This window comes from Eretmochelys imbricata, chromosome 19 (assembly GCF_965152235.1).
Source record: "Eretmochelys imbricata isolate rEreImb1 chromosome 19, rEreImb1.hap1, whole genome shotgun sequence".
Taxonomy (NCBI): domain Eukaryota; kingdom Metazoa; phylum Chordata; order Testudines; family Cheloniidae; genus Eretmochelys; species Eretmochelys imbricata.
The window spans coordinates 6,543,052-6,565,696 of NC_135590.1; the positions used below are offsets into that span (position 1 = coordinate 6,543,052).

General features: G+C 46.3%; 1 protein-coding gene across 2 annotated transcripts in view; it reads left to right on the forward strand.

Annotated features, from left to right (window-relative positions):
• Positions 1 to 947: 947 nt before the first annotated feature.
• KHDRBS1 (KH RNA binding domain containing, signal transduction associated 1) overlaps positions 948 to 22,645 on the forward strand; it is a 30,732-nt gene continuing 9,034 nt past the window's right edge. For both annotated transcript variants that reach the window (XR_013348419.1, XM_077837887.1), the window contains exons 1-8: positions 948 to 1,606; positions 11,124 to 11,248; positions 11,843 to 11,959; positions 16,199 to 16,345; positions 18,294 to 18,427; positions 19,336 to 19,540; positions 20,632 to 20,699; positions 21,107 to 21,165. Coding sequence is in view for 1 of the 2 variants with exons in the window: in XM_077837887.1 (XP_077694013.1) it covers positions 1,300 to 1,606; positions 11,124 to 11,248; positions 11,843 to 11,959; positions 16,199 to 16,345; positions 18,294 to 18,427; positions 19,336 to 19,540; positions 20,632 to 20,699; positions 21,107 to 21,165 (1,162 nt within the window). In the remaining variant the exon portion in view is untranslated. The remainder of the gene's footprint in view (positions 1,607 to 11,123; positions 11,249 to 11,842; positions 11,960 to 16,198; positions 16,346 to 18,293; positions 18,428 to 19,335; positions 19,541 to 20,631; positions 20,700 to 21,106; positions 21,166 to 22,645) is intronic.

Sequence of the window (22,645 nt, forward strand, 5' to 3'; positions counted from 1 at the left end):
TAACACCTCCCACAATCCCAAACTCCACAGAACACCGCTCCATATCTGCAACCCATGTCCCCATAACACCCCCATACCGGCAATCCCTGTGCCCCAACACCCCCAACCCCAGTATCCCCACAACCCCCCCATACCTGCAACCCCAGTATCCCCATACCAGCAATCCCTGTGCCCCAACATCCCCAAGCCCAGTATCCCCACAATCCCCCCATACCCGCAAGCCCAGTATCCCCATAGCGGCAATCCCTGTGCCCCAACACCCCCAACCCCAGTATCCCCACAACCCCCCCATACCTGCAACCCCAGTATCCCCATACCAGCAATCCCTGTGCCCCAACATCCCTAACCCCAGTATCCCCACAACGCCCCCATCCCCACAACCCCAGTATCCCCATAGCAGCAATCCCTGTGTTCCAACCCCAGTAGCCGCAACCCCTGTGCCCCGGGTCCAGGCCACTCCCCTCCTCCCCATCCGAGGCCCCGGCGCTCCAGCAGTGCCTCCGGGACGGCGTCCCCACCCCCGCCCCGCCCCGCCCCGCCCCGCCCGGGCTCCCCCGCTCCCAACCACGTGCAGCCACCAGCCCCAGGACGCGGCACATGCGCACTGCAGCACTTTCGGAAGCCCCGCAGCAACTCGCGAGCACACGCCACGGGGCCGGGGGAAGGCAAAGGCAAGCGCACATGCGCATTGAGGCCACTTCGCTACACCCTGAGTTTTCGACCGAGGAGACGGAGAGAGACGACAATACGCATGCGCTCCGTAGATGCAGCCGACGCTTTGTTCTCGACTCAAGGCGTTGGTGGCTCATGCGCAATGTACCTCGCCTAAGCGTCAGCGTGCTGCGCAGGCGCACTGAGTTCCCGAGGCACTTTGTTTTCGGCGGCGCTTGTGACTTAATAAGGCGCCGCTCAGCGCGACGCGTGCGCAACGAGAGTCTCGCGCGCGGGTCTTCGCGGGCTGAAGGTTGCGCGTGCGCACGGCCAGCCGCGGGCGACGGTTGGGCATGCGCACCGGTGCCCGTCGGCGCTTTGTTCTCGACGGAGGCGGCAGCGCATGCTTGGGGCTTGAGCCGTCTGTGACGGGGGCGGTGTGCGAACGTCCACGCCGCACGGGAGCGGGCGGCGGGAGCGCAGGCGCAGTGGGCCAGGGGCTGTTGGCGGCGGCGGCGGCGGGGGAGGCGGTGTTTCCGGCTCTTCACTTCCTGTCTTGGGAGCCCCGGCGGTCGGTGCGCGGCAACCCTGTTCGCCCTCTCGGTCCCCCCGCTCGTTCGGCCGCCCCCCCGCCCCCTCTTTCCGCGGATGCAGCGCCGCGAGGACCCCGCCGCCCGGCTGGGCAGAGCCCCGGGCCCCGCCGCCCGGCCAGGGGCGCCGGGGCCCCGCCGGCCGCCCCGCGGGGGAGCCCGAGGGGCCGGGGCCCAACCGCCGCCGCTCCTCCCGCCCGCCGCGACCGCCGCCGCCTCCCAGACCCCCGCCGCCGCGCCCACCCCGCTCCTGCCCGGGGCCACCGTCAAGATGGAGCCCGAGAACAAGTACCTGCCTGAGCTCATGGCCGAGAAGGACAGCCTGGACCCGTCCTTCACCCACGCCATGCAGCTGCTGACGGCAGGTAGCGCCGGGGAGGGGGAAGCAGGCCCGGGGAGGGGGGCGGGCAGGAGAGATCGGGAGTCGGCTAGGACGAGATCGGGGGGGGGGGGGCCGGTCCAGATGGGGGGGCCGGCTGGGACGAGGGGGGGCCGGTCCAGATGGGGGGGCCGGCTGGGACGAGGGGGGGCCGGCCGGGGGGGAGCACCCGTCGGTCACCCAGGCGGCGCTGCTCCTGGGCGCCAGGCACCGGCTGGGGCGCCCGGCCCTCTCCCCCCCCAACTCCGCTGACATGGGGCAACGGGGCTGGGAGCGGGCGAGGAGACCCGCCCTTCCCCGCGGCCGCGATCGGCGGCGGCAGGACGAGGGCCGGGGCGTCTCCGTCCCGGCCGGCCCCGCTCTTTGTTCGACGCTCAGAGCGGCTCTCCCGGCTGCGCCCCGAGCGGGGAAGGTGCCCGAGTGCCCCGCTCCTGGGAAGGGGCCCGCCCGGGGTGGGGGGGTCGGGTCCCCGTGGAGCAGGGGAGCCCGGGGACTGGCTGCCATGAGGCTGTCCTGCCAGACGCTTCCCTCCCTTCGGGCCCTTCTCCTCCTCGCAACCGATTGGTCTCCGTGCCGGGAGGTGGGGCAGAGGCCAGGGTCTGGGGAGGTTTTGGGGAGAGGCTTAGCTGGGGAGGGGGACGGTCGCCTTTTGCCCTGGGCATGTTACAGTTCGCTGCGTAAACTGTCTCGTCTGCAGGGTTTAAGCAGTGAATGGGGAAGTTAAATCGCCACGGCGGGGGGGTAGTTTAATCGTTCAGCTTGCTCCTGCCATGATGTACTTTGGACGGATTGGTAGTTTTAAGATACACACATCTATGATTGTTTAAATGGCATCCAGCCCCAATGGTTAATTCGGGGATTAAACACAAACCTAGAACTTTCTTCTTTAAGAAAGTGTGATTTATCTTGGCCCTTTTCATCCTTGGGGGAGAGGAGACTAAAGAGAATGGTAGTAAACTATTTTTTTTATGTAGTCTCTATTTCCGATTCCTTTGAAACGTGGGATTGTGTGGTTTTTTTATTCACCGCTATGAAAATCTGTGTTAGAGCTTGTTTTATGCCTCTGATGAAACTAAATGGAAATGGCATGGCAGTCTTTGTTCTGTGACTAGGCTAGCACTCTCTTTCTTTCCCCTGATCATCACTGTCCAATCGCCTGGTGGCTCGGATTTCTCCGTATCACCACAGCGCAGCTGTGCTGTAGTCACATTCAGTATCTGTATCAAGTAGACACGGCTGTGTTGAAACACAGTTGTTGTTTTAAAAATTAGAACAAGTTAAAACGCTAACGTCTTCCTCTGCGTAACAAGGTGGAGAGGCCGTGTAAACTAACACACAAAGGATGTTATATTTATTTTAGACAAGAAGAGTAGAATTTAGCCTCTTGTTACGTCTGTTTGATTTAAAAGTATGTTTGATACTAATGCAATTCTTTATGAACTGCATTATTAGAAAGCAGTTCTAATATGGCATTGCCAATATTAATACAGTAGATACATCACTCCTTTCAACTCCTCATGTAAAACTGGGAAACTGATTTAAATCTGTCATCTTCGTTGTACAAGTGATTTGATGTGGCTCAGTTCTGAATTTGTGTCTTGGTGCCACTGGTATACCTCTTGGTTTTGATAAATTAGATGTGTAGTATTCCCAAGGTAATTAAGTGGTCTTTTTTAAAACTGTCATGTTTTCCTGAAAACAATGTTTATAGATGAGTCTTATAATATCTTAGTCTATAACAATACTTCCAGTAACGTGCCCTTCAACCAACTGGTGTTCTCAAACAGCAGAGGAAATATCTCTCAGAGTTGTATTAATGAAGTGAAACCTTCTGGGTGCAGTACAGATTTGCTAATTCTTGCACAGAGAATGGTGTTCTCGCCACAGGTAACTCTTTAATTGCTGAGTGGGTGTACTGAGGATTTATACTAAATATTTCATTACATTTACGAGTATCTTTCCATGTATTACAGCAAAGTGCCAGCTCTGCTATGGATTGAACTTTTCTTTCTGTTTAAAGCTTAACTACTCTAAGTGCTCTAAAATCCTCATGTTTCACTCAGATTATCTTCAAAAAGAAAAGGAGTACTTGTGGCACCTTAGAGACTAACAAATTTATTTGAGCATAAATAAAGCATAAAGCTTATGCTCAAATAAATTTGTTAGTCTCCAAGGTGCCACAAGTACTCCAAGGTGCCACAAGTACTCCTTTTCTTTTTTGCGGCTACAGACTAACACGGCTGCTACTCTGAAACCTGAGATTATCTTGACATTTGCTGGGCCTCATGGCTGCAGGGTAGTATGAGTGGTCCAAATTTGAGGTCAATTGAGCCAAGGGGCTCTGCTGAGTTAAGGTTGCCGTGTGTGACTTGTCCTCTTCCAGAATGTGGAGAGTGGCTAAATTTCTGAAAGCCAGGAAGTGAAGAGTTAAGGTACACACTACGTCTGTGACACACCCTTAACGCTACCCTCTTTGAGTGGTGCCCAGTTTGGCTTTGTTTGAGTGACTTTCTCAGCAATATTTACTGTACAGAATTTGCAGTTTGTACTCTAAAAGTCTGTTCAATTACTCTAAGGATATCTACACAATCATAACTAAAATTTAGGTGTCCTATCATCATTCATAGTTTGGTTTGGATTACATGAGCAGATTACTAGATAGGATAATGTATAAAGGGTCTGACATTCTAGTCAGTCAAAGCTCTGAGTATAGAAACTAAATTAAATCTCATCCTGAACTGTCTCTCTTCTAATATAGTCTGAAGTCACTGGCAAAATTTAAATACTGCAGCTGGGTTCTTGAAACCTAGTTAGTGAATAAACAAAGGTCTTCAATTTCAGTGCTATCTTGCAACTTTCACAAGATCACCCCAGTCCTGAATATATACAGTTGTCATGCTGTTGCCAAGGGACTTGAAAAAAGAGAGCTTGTGTTCAGAGCAGTTTTTTACGTTGTGAAAGGATATTTATAGTCTGAGTTGTGCTTGTACAATTTCTTCAGCCACTGTAACATCTAAGGACTCATTCTCTTATAAAGTCCTCCAGTAACTTACTCTTGATGATTTGTGATGCCAAAGGATCTGAATTCTTCATATGGGTCAGGGAAAGCATATTTTACACTTCCAGAGGCTGTGTAAGATGGCTTTGACCGAGATCCTGCTTGGACTCCAGTGTCTTTTATCTTCCTTGGTTCCTAGGAGTCCTACAAAGGATAAAACATCTTAGATTTGGGCCATTTAGATCAGTCATCTCCACTGAGGTAGATATTACCCCTTTTGGCAAAGTGACTACGTAGTGTTGGACATTTGATCGGTCAAATATTGTCAAAAATGATCAAATTTTAAAGCACTAATTTTTTAGAACAGTAACAGAAGAAGAGTAAGACTTTATGGTCTCCAGTTAGCTTAACCTTACATGCTTATGCCTTGCTACAAAAAAAAGTTACTTAACTGAGTTATTTTAACTCAGAAAAACGTGGAACAATGAACTGAAGTTCTCTGGCACCATGATGCAATCAAAAAGTTAATCTGCCACCTACATCAGGGCATTCTTGCTAAAATATTTAACAATATTTGATTGTGGTCAAATAATATGCAGTCAGTTGACAAGTCAATTGAAGAGTTCAGAACATGGAACATCAGGTGCAGATCCCAAATAACCACCAAATAATCGGTTGGATCAGTTCCTCCATTTCTCCTGATCCTTCAGCACTGTGGGTGAGCGACTTGGTCCCATAGGGCCCACAGTTCCTCAGAACCTATGTCCAGTGCCATGTTCTTCTCAGCTTCCAGATAAGTGGGTACTATTGCACTGTAACTTCACCTCGAGGAGCCTGGTTCAGACACTGTGTTTGGGGTCTTTAATATGCCCAACTCCACAGCTCTTATGTCTTATGCAGCATTTACTCGATATGGGTCCTGTGAACTTTGACAAGAGACCGTGACTGCTGCTTCCTTTCCATCCTACATGTCTTCAAAGAAAAGCAGATTTCTCTGGAGATACCTGTCGCTTCTATCCAAGTAGCTGAGAATCAGTAGTACTGCCTGATGAGGAGTCAGTCTCTCTCTCAGGAGCTGGTAGCACAGTGCTTTTATGTCTCATCCCCAGCTGATGCTATGTTGATGTTGTGTCCTCCCTCCAAGTGATGTAAGGACCTTTCACGATTTGATGGGCAGAATGGCTGTCGCTGTTGTCAGATGGAAACAGGTTTAAAAAGGTGTGTTCATGGTAGAAGCCTTGGCCGTTTTCTTGTCGCTGTCATCAAAGCTATACCTAGCAGCTAAGGGCTTGTCTACATGGTGCGGTAGTGCATGTCAGCATGAATTCTGATGGACACCATATTGCATGCTGACTGGGCTGTGCAGACCCTGCTGGCACACAATAGGCCGGTTAGTGCACGACATAGTGGTGTGCCCCTAAGGAAACCTTTTGAGTTGCTATTTCTGCTGACGGTGTCCATTTTGAAAAGAATTATGGTGTTTCACAATCACCTGATGAAATGTTTCTTTAAAGGGTACAGATTTGTATCCTCCCATTTGAAAATCTGCTGATCCTCTGGACTTTAATTTGGTGTTTCCAAAGCTTATGGAAAGACCCATTGAACCTTTGAGTTCTGTTTTGTTAAATTCTTGTACTGGGCCCATCCCGGTGGTATGAGGGCCTTCCAGAATGAGATGTTAATCTTTTGTTTAGTGTCCTGTTGCATGTGATTCCCCCTTCATTGAGCTGGCGCGCTCTCTCGCGCTCGCTCTCTCACTCAGTGTCATCTCTGTCCACAGCTAGGACGATGTCAGGGTTGTAGACCAGGGGTCTCAAACACACGGGCCGCATGTGGCCCAAAGAGTTATTTTCTGTGGCCCGCCATAGCTCCCCACACCCTTGAGCCTACCTCCCAGCGCTTGCTGCTGCCAAACATTCCAGGAGGGGAAGAGGCTGGGCAGGGATTTGGGGAAAGGGTTGGAATAGGGGCAGGGAGGGGGTGGAGTTGGGACAGGGACTTTGGGATGGGGCGGGAAGGGGCAGGGCCAGGGCCTCATGGAAAGGGTGGAGTGGGGGCAGGGAAGGGAGGGGCTTTTGTATCTTTGAATGAAAAGTTGTCAGTGATGCTGCCCTCAGGCCAGTGTACTAGTCCTCATGTGGCCCTCATGGTGATTTGAGTTTGAGATCCCTGTTTTAGACCCTGATGATTGACTTACTGTATACAGTATTTCACAAAGGTGCTTCGGCTTCTAGCCACATTTCTGACCAAGACTGTACCATGATTTCATCTCTGTCTGTTGCACTACCTTTCTTTCCCCACCACACTATAATTGGCTAGCTATAAAATCTACAGATTAAGACTAAAAGCTAGGGTCATGTGTTTAAAGCCAAAAAAGTTTTTCCAGCTGTGATGACTTGACAGGATTGAAAAGCCCTGTTGACTCTTGAGGGGCAGGTTAACATGTTTGAAGATTCGCAAAAAGAAAAGGAGTCCTTGTGGCACCTTAGAGACTAACCAATTTATTTGAGCATGAGCTTTCGTGAGCTACAGCTCACTTCATCAGATGCATACCGTGGAAACTGCAGCAGACTTTATATATACACAGAGAATATGAAACAATACCTCCTCCCACCCCACTGTCCTGCTGGTAATAGCTTATCTAAAGTGAGCAACAGGTTAGGCCATTTCCAGCACAAATCCAGGTTTTCTCACCCTCCACCCCCCCACACAAATTCACTCTCCTGCTGGTGATAGCCCATCCAAAGTGACAACTCTTTACACAATGTGCATGATAATGAAGTTAGGCCATTTCCTGCACAAATCCAGGTTCTCTCACTCCCTCACCCCCCTCCAAAAACCCACCCCCATACACACACAGACTCACTCTCCTGCTGGTAATAGCTCATCCAAACTGACCACTCTCCAAGTTTAAAACCAAGTTAAACCAGAACATCGGGGGGGGGGGGGGTGGTAGGAAAAAACAAGAGGAAATAGGCTACCTTGCATTGAGCATGAGCTTTCGTGAGCTACAGCTCACTTCATCAGATGCATACCGTGGAAACTGCAGCAGACTTTATATATACACAGAGAATATGAAACAATACCTCCTCCCACCCCACTGTCCTGCTGGTAATAGCAGTGGGGTGGGAGGAGGTATTGTTTCATATTCTCTGTGTATATATAAAGTCTGCTGCAGTTTCCACGGTATGCATCTGATGAAGTGAGCTGTAGCTTACGAAAGCTCATGCTCAAATAAATTGGTTAGTCTCTAAGGTGCCACAAGGACTCCTTTTCTTTTTGCGAATACAGACTAACACGGCTGTTACTCTGAAACATGTTTGAAGATTGTTAGATAGCCATGTTGTAGCTCAGGCTTCCCCCAGGGTGCAACACAGTCAATTAATGTGCCTCCAAATGTGATGGTCTTCATTTTAACAAGTGTTAAATTGGCTTTTCAGTCCTGTTAGGACAACTTGTTTGAGCTAATACAAAATTGAAAGCCACATATTTAGGGCTTCTGAAAGTTGCACCGGTTTAATTAAAGATGTAATTGGAAACCAATTTAATTAAACCGGCACAAACTCCTTTGTGAACACATTAATTTTGGTTTATTTTAAATTTATTAGGGATTAGTTTAGGATAGACTGAAATAAGCAACTGTTAAACCAAAATAAGTTTAGCTAAATTCAATTAAAGTCTTACCCTTATGTAAAATGGTGCAGCTTTGGTGCAACTTTCGTGTGCAGACAAGACTTGACCTAATTCCCAGTGGTTGCCTCCTTGAAATGGGAGTGTTTGAAGAACTAATACGTTTTGGGACTGGTTCCTCTGGGGCAGTAGGAGCTTTCAGGTGGGTGCTTTGTTTGACTCAGAGATGAAGTTTGTATTATGGCAGAGCAACAGCCCTGCCATGGTTAAGATTAAGATGAGGTTTCTGTTTAAATCTCTGCTCGTCTAAGACCGTGTCTAAACTTAAAACACTACAACAGCCCAGATACAGATGCACCTCTGTAGCACTTGTGTAGACACTCATTACAGCAACAGGGTTTTTTTCCCATTGCCGTGGTTAATCAACCTCCCCGAAAGGCAGTAGCTAGATCAGAGGTGGACAAACTACGGCCTGCAGGCCACATCCGGCCTGCGGGACCGTCCTGCCTGGCCCCTGAGCTCCTGGCCAAGTCCCTGGCCCCTCCACCTGTGTCCCCCCTCCCCGCAGCTACGCCTGCCCACTTCCCAGGCTTTCCAATAAGCCTGTCCTGCCTCTCTGAGCAGCCTGGTAAGGGAAAGGGGGGTGTTGGATAAGGGGTAGGAGGTCCTGGAGGGGCAGTCAGGGGACGGGGGATGTGGTTGGATGGGGCAGAGGTTTGGGGAGGGGGGTCGCAGTCAGGAGACAGGGAGTTGGGGGGCGTTGGATAGGGAGCAGGGGGGTTGGATGGGGTGGGGGTTTGGGAGGTGCGGGGGGGGTTGGATTGGGGGTTGGGGGGGCAGTTAGGAGACAAGGAGTGGGGGTTGGATGGGTCAGGGGGTCTGTCGGGGCGGGAGTGTGGATAGAGGGCAGGGCAGATGGGGGACAGGGAGCAGGGAAGTTGGATGGGGGTGGAGTCCCGGGGGGTAGTTAGGGGCGGTCAGGGGATAAGGAGCAGGATGGGTTGGAGATTCTGAGGGGGGCAGGAAGTGGGAGGGGGTGGATGGGGGCAAGGGGCCAGGCTGTTTGCAGAGGCATAGCCTCCATACTGTTTCGCAACCCCGATGTGGCCCTTGGGCCAAAAAGTTTGCCCACCCCTGAGCTAGATAGATGGAAGAATTCTTCCATTGACCTGGTGCTTTCTACACTGGGGTTGGCTTAACTGTATTGCTAAGGGGTGTTGATTTTTCACACTCCTGCCTGATGTAGCTCGGTCAACCTAACTTTTCATTGTAGACTCCGCCTTTAGTCTTCTAAAGTTTACGATTGCTCAGATTGCCTTGATGTGGTGTGCTTCATGAGGGTGCAGGAGTTCTGTTAGGGGTCCAAACTTAGGGCTATTTGACCAAAGTGTTCATGAGATAACTTTATTTGGAAAAGATTTTGCTTCGCTAGTTTAGCATGGCACAAGCCTCTTGTGCTAAATGACAAGCTAAAAGGCATTACACTGAGCATGCATGTTACAGAGGAGTTACAGGATTGTTAACCTTTGAAGTTTCACACCAGCTTGTTAGCTCATGGGTATAAGCAGTTGTCCTTTGAATCTGACTCACGCAGCCAGTGTCAGTTGAAGTCCCACCAGAAAATTGGAAGAGGTTGGAAGGCATATTGGTCATATGTCAGGTTGTTTTTTTGTTTTTACTTTGAGAGAAGATAATAAAAAAAAATTTTTTAAAGGATGCAAATATTTACTGGCAGGGGACGGGTATTTTAGGGAATGGGGTCGTCTGAGCTCCTCTGCCTACCCCACCTTATGTGAGCTGGGTTCAGGGGTTCCAGCCCCCCACCCCACTTCTTGCCTTCAAGTGTATATGTTTGTATGTACCAGGTTGGGTGGGGGCTTGCCCATCTATGAGGGTCTGACCCATTCCACTTACCTGCACTTGCCCTCTGCTCAAACCACTAAGCCTACTCCCCAGACAGAATACCACACTTGTAAAATTTAACAACCACTTCATTCCCTTTTACAGCCCCTTCATGCTTGCACAAAGGGTACCATTTAAACCTATATTTTCCCCTACCCTTCATTAAATCCACGAACTGCTTTCATATCCCACCTGACTACTGACAGTACCCATGGCAAGAAGACTCCAGTGCTCTGCTACTGACATAACTTACGCAATTCAGTATTGAAATGATGCAGACTGGAACTTCAAGGTACATATGCACCTGGGAACTCAGACCCTAATTTCTTCATGACAGTCAGAGCTCTTTTAAACTACTCCAGTTTAGTCCTGCACCATTTAATACAGCTACACGTAACACAGTGAAAGCTGCTGGAATCCATGCAAATAATTCCCAGTGGCTATTGCTAGCTCCATGGGGGGTAGAGTTAAGGTTGTGTGGGCGTTTGCCTTTACTCTGTATTTCCTGGTTTTCAGAGGTTTCTTTTGTGAAACTCAGCATTCTGGAAGGGTACAAACTATGACCAGGCAACCTTAACACTTCACTGACAAAGTTCTTTGCCATATTTAATTTATGAGGTTTGAAAGAAAGGAAGGGACACATCACACATGGCATATTGTATTTTAAGCATTCATGCTCACTGTCAATTGAGGTGACTTGTGTCATAATCCACCATTCCGTTTCCTTATTACGAACCAACAACGTCCTTCATTCTTCTAAAGCCCTAGATTTTGGGTAGAGTCACAAACAGGCAAGACTAGATGGGCTGCCCTTTTCTTTTTTTTAATACATCCAAATTTTGTTGCCACATAGTTATAAATGTACATATATTTATAGAGAATTTAGGGCACTATAGCCTGTCATGATGCAACTGAATATAAAGTGTCATTTCAGTTTGAGGAACAAAAATTATACTATTTTTATCTTGTCTAGAAATTGAAAAAATTCAGAAGGGTGAGACAAAGAAGGATGAGGAAGAGAACTACTTGGATTTGTTTTCCCACAAGAACATGAAACTGAAGGAACGTGTTCTGATACCTGTCAAACAGTATCCCAAGGTGAGGGCCAGAAAATAACTGACCAAGTCTCTCTGATCTACCTGTAAACATAATAAAATCTTTTATGCTATGCTTAGTGAACGGTGTCTTTCTCAGAATGTCATGAGTTATGCTAGAGTGGTGCTCTAATTTCTGTGGAATTTCTCCTATGCAAATTTGCAGTATCTAAGTTTTGGATTTCTAGAATGTCAGGATAAAAATGTAAGTGTCAATGAGTAATTCTGCTTTTTCATTACCAGGGTAGAGTTTCTTCTTTAGCTCTCTTCATGCTTAAAAATTAAGACTCCCTCTAACTCTTAAGAATTGCTGTCCATAAAATGGTTGGAGTCTAGTATTAGAATTAAATAGACTAAGTGAATTAATTTAGAATGAATTGCTGGCAAAATAAAACATCTAAAAAGAGCACGCCTACCAGTTGCTAATTTTTTCTACGAATATTACTTAAACTTTCTCCATGAGACTTTCTGTGAGGTGGGGCTGTTGATGACTTTGGTTAAACTTCCAGTGTTACCTTGTCTGCCAGTGCAGTTTTAACAGCAGTCGTTATTAACTTCATTCAGCTTTGGGACTAAATCTGTTTATCTACTTTATCAGTTTAATTTTGTTGGGAAGATTTTGGGACCCCAAGGCAACACCATCAAAAGACTGCAGGAAGAAACTGGGGCCAAGATCTCTGTGCTTGGAAAAGGTTCAATGAGAGACAAAGCAAAGGTAAGAGCTTGAAAATCCATATATGCAGATTGCCTTTTACTTGAGGATCTCAAAGCATTTTACAAAGGTGAAAATCACTAGAACTCAGGGGTGCTGACTTCTCTTTTGCTCTGACAATATCAACCTCCATGTATGTTACCTTGTGTAAAAATTATTATGGTTGAGCTAAACTCTTTGCAGAAAATATGGCCTACAGTAACTAGTCCTCTTTTAAACATTCTGTGCCTTTGAATGTAAAGGCTAACTATTTTTTTCTTTTGAAAGCTTAACTGCAAAATTAAAGAATTGAGTGCAATTCCAGCTTTTTTTACTCAGGCCTAGTCTACGTTACGTGGTTAGGTTGACATAAGCTGCTTTGCATCGACCGAGCTGTGGAAGTGTCTTCACTTCCATTTGGCTCCTGCGACATAAGTGCTTCTCGACACTGATTTAGTAACACCACCTCTCTGAGCAGTGCAGATGTAATTTGGACAACACAGTGTCATTGTCAATGCTGCATTGCTTACTTCAACTGTTACTGGCCTTCTGGAGCCATCCCACAGTGCCCCACACTGACCATACAATCCAAACAAGCACTCCTGATGAGGATGCGCACGTGGACACAAGGAGCGAAGTGTGTGCACACAAACGATTCAAATAACTCTGGTGGCCGCATGCTGACATTAGTTAGGTCGGCATAGTTTTGTAGTGTAGACATGGCCTTAGTGCCCTCCTTAACCAGGCTATGGGAGGGCATTCAGCAAAGGAATAAATTCTTTCCCCTATGTGAAATCCTCTAGACACCTACTGGTTCACTGACCGTGTCAACCTAGAATGTGTCAGTCTGTCTTCAGAGAATAGCAAAGTGCCAGGAGGATTTCTGAATGGAAAACTACAGTTATTGATTTCTGTGCTGAATGCGCCCCTCCTCCTTGCCCCTAAAGCTTGGGGTAGTCAATGCAGAGCTAGGATTTCACTCTGGTTTTACTTTAACTTTGCAAGTCACCTTTACGTTTTTAGTGTTTTTTTTTTCCCCATTTAGTAAGAATCTGTTGAATTAATTTAAACACTTAACATTAAAGCTTAACTGGCACTGTCTAAGGTGTTACCACAATTTTTCATTGCAAAGCAGTGCCTGGAGGGAAGGAGTGTGCTGTTGAAAGGGAATCATGTTACTTGTATCTGCCAAAAATCTTCTGGAAGAATGAGTTACAACAGTGCATTAATACAAGTACCAACACCTCTTTCACACTGATCTAAAAAGGTGGAAGCTGTAGGGGAAAAGACTAACTGCTCTTGGTAAATCATTGGATAAGAATGTTGCTGCTGACATGTGACTTGAGTCCAGCTGTGCATCTGAGAGCAGGAGGCAGTTGCAAGGGAAGTGATAAAAAGCATGTAGGCAGAAGAAATATGACTAGCTGTTAATGCAAACCAGTTTAGTACCACTGACTTGTATACCAAGCACCACAAAGTATATACTACCGAAAGCTGCAGTAAAGTTCACCCAGGCCAAATCACAGTGAAATCATTAATAGCCTCTTAAAACTTTATGGTCTGACTTTTCAGAGGTGTTGAACACTCACAATTTCCACTGAACTTAATGGGAGCTGCAGGTGTTCAGCAATCAGTCCATTACTGTCTTTGGAAACCACTTCTTTTGTGTCCATCTCTGACATTCCTCAAGGTACAATCTGGACTGCTGTGTTCCTTGAATGCTCCTTTTACACTGCTTGGATGTGAGCAATCATTCCTGATCTGCTCTCATGTAGCTTCCAGCATGCAAATTACTCCTAGTTGTATTATGAATGCTCTAGCCCAGTGGTCTCCAACCTTTTTACACAGAAGATCACTTTTTGAATTTTAGTGCAACTGAGGATCTACCCCACCCCTTCCCTGAGACCCCGCCCCACTCACTCCACCCCCCCTTCTCTCAGTCACTTGCTCTCCCCCGCCCTCACTCACTTTCACCAGGCTGGGGTAGGAGGTTGGGGTTTGGGCAGGGGTGCGGGCTCTGGGCTGGGGCTGAGGGGTTTGGAGTGTGGGAGGGGGCTCCAGGCTGAGCCTGGGGCAGGGGGTTGGGGTGCAGGAGGGGGTGGAGGGCGCAAGCTCTGGGAGGGAGTTTGGGTGTAGGAGGGGGCTCCAGGCTGGGGCAAAGTGTTGGGGTGCAGGCGGGGGTTCAGGGTGCAGGAGGGAGATATGAGGTGCTGGCTCCGGGAGGGGGCTGGGGGTTGGGGCACAGGCTCCCACCAGGCGGCACTTACCGCAGGCGGCTCCCATTCAGTGGCATAGTGGGGCTAAGGCAGGCTCCCTCCCTGCCCCGGCCCCATGCTGCTCCCAGAAGGGGCCAACACGCTGGTGGGGGCACATGGCTCTCCTTGCTGCCCTTCTTTGCAGGCACCGGCCCCGCAGCTACCTTTTGCCACAATTCCCTGTTCCTGGCCAATGGGAGCTGCGGGGGCAGTGCTTGCAGGCAGGAGCAGTGTACGGAGACCCCTTCTCACCGTGGGGGCATGCTGGCCCCTTCCGGGAGTGACGTGGGGCCAGGGCAGGCAGGGAGCCTGCCTTAGCAGTAGCCCCACTGCACCACTGGACTTACAGCGGCTGGAGGTTGTGATCAGCTGGGAGAGTCTCCAGAATCAACAAGTCGATCATGATCGACCAGTTGGTGACCACTGTTCTAGCCAGTGACTCCTGAATTATATTGCAGAGGGACACCAGCAAATTCCCAGTCCCAGACTTGTCCCCAGAAATGTGCATCTTGTACTGCCCATCACTTTCCTGGACAATACAAGCTCATACAAATAAAGTACATAATTTATTAATAGAAAAGTATATGCACAATCTTGTTGTCCCAAATACTTCAATCCAAACACACTGGTTTAGATAAAATAGTAAAACAAATTTATTAACTACAGAAAGATGGATTTTACATTATTACAACTAATGAGGCACAAAAATCAGAATCAGTTGCAAAGAAACAAAAGGTAAAACACAACTAATACTTAACTTAACAAGCTAAGTGAATTCAAAGCAAAGGACTCTCACCATAAGTTCCATCATTTTTACTGCCTGAATCTTTCAGTAAGGATCTCCACCAGGGCTTGTCTACACTCACTGGAGGATTGATGCTGTGGCAATCAATGCATCGGCAGTCAATTTAGCAGGTCTAGTGAAGACCTGCTAAATCAACTGCTGATCACTCTCCCATCGACTGCCCCACTGTAAGTAGATCTAAGCTACATCGATTTGAGTTACGCTATTCACGTAACTCAAACTGTGTAGCTTAGATTGACTTTTCCCTTTAGTATAGACAAGGCCTCAGTCCAGTGCAGATTCCTTTCTTCATCTGTGTTGTTGATGCCATTGGTAGAGAGAAGAGAGAGATGATTTGTACTGACTGCTTTCTCTTCTTAAAGCCCTCTCTTGTGCAAGAGTCTTCTCAGCTGGTAAGAATCGCCTCCAGCTGGGATTTAGGAGACAAAATGTCTGGGGAGGGGAGGAAGGAACTCTCAGCTGTTTTTGTCAAGCTGTAGATTTTTGCCCACACTCTCTTTCCTGCCAAAGAATGGCCATTTAACTACATAGTGGCCCATTTGACTTGGTTGACACCTAACTTTTGTCTGTGGGGAACTGGTTTGTCCTTGGAGCCCCCCCTCGCCACCCCACCCCCAAACTTGGAACCTGTCTTAGTAATATCACACAATAGAACCGTACATCTTTACATACAATGTTGCCGCACATATTTCACCAGGATAATAATGATCAGCAAATTATGAGTTCACAAATTTTACTTCACAAGGCATACTCTGTACAAAACTTAACATAATTCTGAAAGCAGTGAACATAGGGGTAGAGACTGTCACACCATCCTTACTAAATTATGGATATTTTCTGGTGGAAAATTGGCCTGCTTTTGTTTAAAGAAGTCTGCCTCATATTCTTACCTTACAGTACTGTCACCTATTTCCTTTTTTCTTTCCATTTACTCTTTTCTGGTACTGCAGAGTGTGCTTCCTTCCTGTGGCACAACTTAATTTTTCTATAGCCCCATTCACAAGACAAGCATATACTTATGCCAGAAACCTGTTTTGAAGTCTCAAGGGGGTTACTGTTTGACATCCATGGTTAAACATGGCTGAAAATTTTAGGGTAGACAGCCTTGTCCCGCTAATCAATGCTTAGAAACATGATTAAGGAAGAAAATGATTTATTTGCACCTTGTTTGGCTTTATGAAGTTGAATCATGCTTTATTTCAGGAGGAAGAACTGCGCAAAGGAGGAGATCCCAAATATGCTCATTTAAATATGGATCTGCATGTCTTCATTGAAGTCTTTGGACCACCTTGCGAGGCCTATGCTCTCATGGCTCATGCCATGGAAGAAGTCAAGAAGTTCCTTGTTCCGGTATGCAAACTTGTTTCTTGATGCTTTTTAGAATAGAGCCTTGGTTTTGGTGCCCTTCCCTGGGGAACATACAGTAGTTAACTTGTGTCCCGAAGGAAGAGATTTTAAACCACTAACTGACCGAGTTTAGGAAGTGGTGGTGTAGCCGTATTGGTCACAGGATATTAGAGGGACAAGGTGGGTGACGTAATACCTTTTATTGGATCAACATGCTTTCGAGCTTTCACGGAACTCTTTTTTTCAGGTCTGGGTACTTGATGTCACAGCTAAATACAAGGTGGAACAAATGGATTAGCATACATAGTTAACGTATTAGTTAACTGGCCGCTTCACTTTGAATGGCCTCTGATAATGTGTTAGATACTTACACTAAACAATCTGTTCCGTCTTGTAATTTAGCTCTGATGCTGGAGCTCTGTATAAGCTTGAAAGGTTGTCTCTTTCACCAGCAGAAGCTGGTCCAGTAGAAGATGTTACCTCGCTCACCTTGTCAAGCTTAGGAAGAAGTTTCTTCTAGAGGCACGGTACTTCATAATTGCCACTTTGGGGTTTCCTGTACCAACTTGGAAACGTCTGTTACTGGCTGATATGACAGGATATTGGACTCGGTGGATGAAACTGGTCTGAGTTTGTATAGCAGCTCTTCTGTCTAGAGCAATCTTAACAGTGCCCTGTAGGGTAATAAAGATTTCTTGAATGGGTTCCATTCATCAATTGAAATTGCCTTGTAGAGACCTAGCAGGAAGAAGTCCTGGTAGCTCTTAAATCAGTGTTCTCACCACTTTTAATGGATTTAACATAGAGCAGCCTATTTCAGCCGATTCCCGGGCATGTTATATGAACACTTAATGCCATTTTTTTAATTTGGAGATGATTTTCATTGAGCTTTCAAGGCCCTTACATTCAACTTTATGGTATTGCTTTGTTTGGATGTAAAACAGTATAAATTTTGAATGCCATGTCTAATCAACTCCAGAATTTCAGGGAATGTTCTGGGTGTCAATAAGCAGAACCATGTGGATTTTGGTGAAAATCAGAAAAAAAACAAAAGGGAGAAATGGGAGACACATGGAGCCCATGGCTTTTGGTTAGCAGAACCACAGCTTCAGCCACCTCTGTAATTCTCTGTAGATAAAAGAATTGATTGAGGGCAGAAAGTAACACATTCCAGCATAACAATACCACTGATTTGAGTTCCTCTCTTGTCCCAGTTGAGTTTAAAATGTTACCACCCCAAAGGAGAGAGAAGAAAAGAGAATAAGAGTGGTATGGCTGGGGTGGGGCAGAGTGATGGGCACACAGGGCTCCTGGCATTGTAGGGGCTGGGGTTTGCAACATGTCTGTGAAATAGAGGATGGAAGGGAGTGGCACATGGGAGCTTGGAGAAGAGAATGGAGGTATGCCAGGAGCCCCTAATGTGTGCAATAAGCTTAGTTTACAGAAGCAGTGTTGCTGTGGCAGCTCTGGAATCCCGACAGGCAGGCTAGTATTGGTAACTTGATCTGTGTGCATGTCTGGGGAGGAAGTGGATTGGAATGGCTGCTTCTGAGTTACCAGGATCTTCTGCTGATTCCCTAAGTTATATCCTCAGGGGAGATAAAAGGGCATGGAGCAGAGATGTGCTGTGTTCATGGGAATGTGAAAAGACAGCTCAGATTTGCAAATGGGCATTTACTCTTCATCAGGCTGCATCCAGCTCCTGTTTTTGTGTGGATGCAGTGATCAGTTTCCAGTGTGCCTTTGGGGGAGAGCATGGCATTTTCTGTCAAAAGCATTTGGCTGGCAGTGAACCCACATGTTTCAAAAGGGGACTGTAGATGCTTTGTGGCAGCTGCTGTAGCTTGAGGTGTGACTCATACAGTTTTCAGCAACTGATGTTCTAACATGTTAATTTTTGACACCTCGGAGCACAGGGTGGCTAGCTACTAGTGTCTCTTTTTTTTCTCAGGATATGATGGATGACATCTGCCAGGAGCAGTTTTTGGAGCTGTCCTATCTGAATGGGGTACCAGAACCAGCACGTGGTCGAGGGGTCCCTGTGCGAGGAAGAGGAGCAGCTCCCCCTCCTCCACCTGTTCCTAGGTAACTTTCAAAAGTAGTGATGCTGGAAGTGGGAACTCTTTTTGTTTTCGTAGGCTAGCAAACTGGTTAATCTTTTTTTTTCTTTTTGTGCCTGAACTCAGAATATTGGAACTTCCAGTGTTGCAGGGCTGCTTTTATTAAATTGGGAGTTATGGTCTTGTATGTGCTAGAAAAGGGGTAATAAGACTTTTAATGGGGGTTGGTGAATGTTTTGTAATCTGAATTGTATTAGCTTTAGAAAACCACCTTGCTGAAATTGTGTCTGATTTCTAGAACTACTTAAAGGGTAAAGTTGAAACCTATAGCTCATTGGTTCATCATCCCTGGTCAGTGGGTCCTCCAGTGCACTGAGAATCTGCAGCTTGTGTGTAACTCCCATGAAAGCTTGATGTTGCTACTATCCTGACACTGATGCTTTGCTCAAAGCATTGGACTAAATCAGTGATGAAGCTATCCTACACAGTGCCAATATAGGTAGCATTTATCCCTGATGAAGGATTAAAAGAAAAGCCCCTTGCTGGTGTCTAAATGTGTTTAGTACTCAAGGGTGGTTAGTCATCTTCTCATTGGACTTTGTGAGGCACCACGGTTCCCTTTCTGCCATAGCAAACCTTCTCGCCTGATCAGCCTCTGCAGATCCACACCTTTTTAAGATATTTAGAAGTGGTGACTACTTGAGTATTCAGCTGTATTTTCCTTTGGTAATGTTTCATATTTGTAATTTTTATGCAGCATTAAACTCTTACCAGAGTTGCATTATAATCCTGTTTATGCATCCAATTATCAATTTTATAGCACCCGTAGTGAATAACTGTTGATCTGTCAGTAAATTGTCTCAGATATTTAGAACATCATTGTGGCTTTTGCAGAGTGCAAAAATGGCTATTTCTAATCCTTTTTCTTCTTAGGGGGCGTGGTGTGGTGGGTCCTCCTCGTGGGGCCCTGGTGCGAGGAGCACCAGTGAGAGGTGCCATAGCTAGAGGAGCTACTGTGGCCCGTGGTGTACCCCCTCCTCCAGCAGTAAGGGGTGCTCCTGTACCAAGAGCTCGTGCAGCAGGCATTCAGAGAATACCGCTTCCTCCTCCACCCGCACCAGAAACTTACGAAGATTATGTAAGAAACCTTAATACATGCTCTTTCCAAGTAGCCAGCAGGCAGTTACTTACAGATCCTAGGGGCACATCTACACTGAAATTAAACTGTGACTGGCCCGTGCCAGCTTGCTCAGGCTAAGGGGCTGTTTAATTAGGTACTCTGGCTGGAGCCCAAGTCCAAATATCTACACTGCAGTTAAACATTCCTGCAAGCCCGGGTTGGCTGGCACGGGCCTGCCATGGGTGTCTCATTGCAGTGTAGGCATACCCTAAATGTTGGGTATTAACAAAGCAATTGCAGTAATGGCCCTTGTTTAGTAGCAAACCCTAGTACTAGGCTGAATGGCTGAACTGAGAGGTGAGGTCATTGTTTTCTGTTAAGTTTCCATGTGCGCCATAATGAAACACTTTTTTGGAGGGGAATAATTACAATGCAACTGAAGTGTGGCCAAGATTATATTTTAACAAAAGTACTGGTGCCCAGCAAAAAACCAATCAAAACACTTCTGTGGAAAGCTGCTTGTAGAAGCAGGGAGTGCTGGAGTCTTCAGACCTTGTAACTGCGATAGGAACTTACTTTAATATGTGAATAAACTTGGTTAAAATGCTGTCACTACAGGCACATACCCCTGAGTGTTTTCTTTGCTCAGCTAAGAATATTTGCTCTTGCAATTTTAAAGAGAGAAACAGCACAATGATTTGCTTTAGATGAGCACCGGAGTAAATATTTGAGGAACCATCAGAGTGGGATTTGTCTTATTCCACCCCACAAAAAATGCTTCCATCTCCTGCAAAACTTCCTTCAGTTTTCCATTGGCTCTGGTTAAAACTAGTGGGTTCTGTCTACCTATAAATCCTATGTTGGGGAACCCAGTTATGAGACTTCTGACATAACCTGGACATAATGCAGCCTTTACAGGACTCTGGCATGCCTTGTGAACATGATTAACGTTCTCACCTTCACTGACAAGACAAAGGTTCCCCTGGGACATGCTAGGATATACAAGTTAATCTGAAAAGGACTGCCGAGTAAATTCAGTTTTGCTCTTCCTCTTAGTCAGAATGAATGACGCCCTCCACATGTATCCATCCTTGTGTTATCTATTTCAGGGTTATGACGATACATATGCGGAGCAGAGTTATGAGGGATATGAAGGCTACTACAGCCAGGGCCAAGGGTAAGTTTGTCATTTTTCAGTCCCCTTTAATCCCATTTCTGAGAGAGAATTCTGCATGACTTTTTACAGAATTTTCAGGTAAAATTAAACGTTTCCAATATTTTAATAAAATTGAGACCAGTTGTGCCTTGTTCTGTTGGCTTCTAATGTGTTTGAATCAAGCAGCCCGTGTGGGAAGGTACATTTCAGAAAGTTCCAACTAGCCTTTAGCTCTGTCTTTAAAAGGAGTGGTCATACATACCCAAGGTAGTAGGGAGGTTTTGGGTGTCCTAATTCAAGCACTACAAAGTCTTGAATTATTCTTGAGGAGCTCATGAATTTGAATGCTCCAGCTCTTGGGGTTTGTGAATTGAAATGTTTTCACCTCTACACAACTAACTTAAACATATCCTGTCTTTCTCTTTCAGGGACACGGAATATTATGATTATGGACATGGGGAGGCACAAGAATCCTATGAAGCTTATGGTATGTCTGGACACACTGCTTATGTGACAGGGAGAGAAGGGACTATAATTCAGTTGGGAATTGCTTGAAGTTTATCAGATCTTTTTTGCTTTAAATTTTCTGTCTTAAAGTAAGAAAATGCTGATGGTATAGTTCCAAAAAGTAACCGGGGGGCCTTCATGGGGAAAAATATTTACATTCCAGAGATAACACAGGTCTACATGACAATCAGACTAAGGTCATACATCATGGCTTTGTTAGGCTCATATCTAGTTTGACTCTTGCAGAGGTGACCTTACCTAAAGTCCTGCAGTAGAATGCCATGTCGGAGTTCTTGCCACCGTGCACCCCCCACTTTTTTCTTCTCAGAAGTGGGGTACTTCTCAGCATCGGTCAGTTTTGTGCATGGAATGCTCCACAACTGGAGGTCTGAATTCCCACCTACAATGTTGCTTTTACAGCAGTTTGGTTTGCAGGGATTATATTTTGTTGAGTTGGATGAATGCACAGCTCCGGCTGCTTCCTTGTAATCCTCAAAACCCTTCCAGATGAGACTGACTCTGCAATAAATACTTGCTTGAAAGATGGATTTTAATCTAGCATTAAGTCTTCTCTTTAACTCGATAGAGCTCTGTAGCAACTGTGTATATGGCCTATGTTTGGCTAATGAAAATACTCAATTTGTAATTTCCCAAAATCTGCACTGGTCATTTAGAACAAGATGTCTTATCTGACTAATGCTGTTATTTAAACCATATATAGGAGACAATACTTAGAGAAGCCATAGTAAAAAATTTTTTTTTATTATTGCATTGCATTATGAAGAATTTAGGTGGATTGAGTAAATGGAGGCAATTCTGGCATGCTAATTGTGAATTGCACTGCCATGTATCAAAGAGCGAGATTTCTTGTCTTCTGCTCAGACCAGCAGAAGTTGAAAGTGCTGCAAAAGCAGTGCAGTCAGCCACTTGATATATTGGAAGCAGTTTCAGCAGCCTCTACAGTCAGTGAAGGTACAGAATTAGTTCCAGTGAGAATCCCATTAAATACTCCTGCTGGGGCTTGGGACTCAAGCACCTTTAAGGGGAGAGAGGTGACTAGCATGGGGTATGAGAGTTTTTCGGGGCTCAGAGAAGCAGAGGGAGGCCTCAATTCAACTGCCTAACCAAAGATTTTATCAGTCTGCGTTAAATGCGAATAGACACTTGCTGTCAGTAATGCTGGATATCTTTCATGCTTCCATTTAGAATGGCTGTTAAATGCCTTCTTTTGTTGCCTGTGTTCGTCATGCAACACACAGAGGCTTTTGTGTTTCTACTTGGTAAGAAAGCAGTGCTGTTGTCTGAGATCTGAAGGCCAAACACTGCTTGTACACTCATTGTACACTTGGCATGAAGTTGCCACAGTTAATCTGTTTATCCGCAGTAATTTCTTTTGGCCTCTGCTTTCATAAAAACAAAATTAGAAAAATAAATTGTGCAGCCAGTGTGGAGGCGACTTT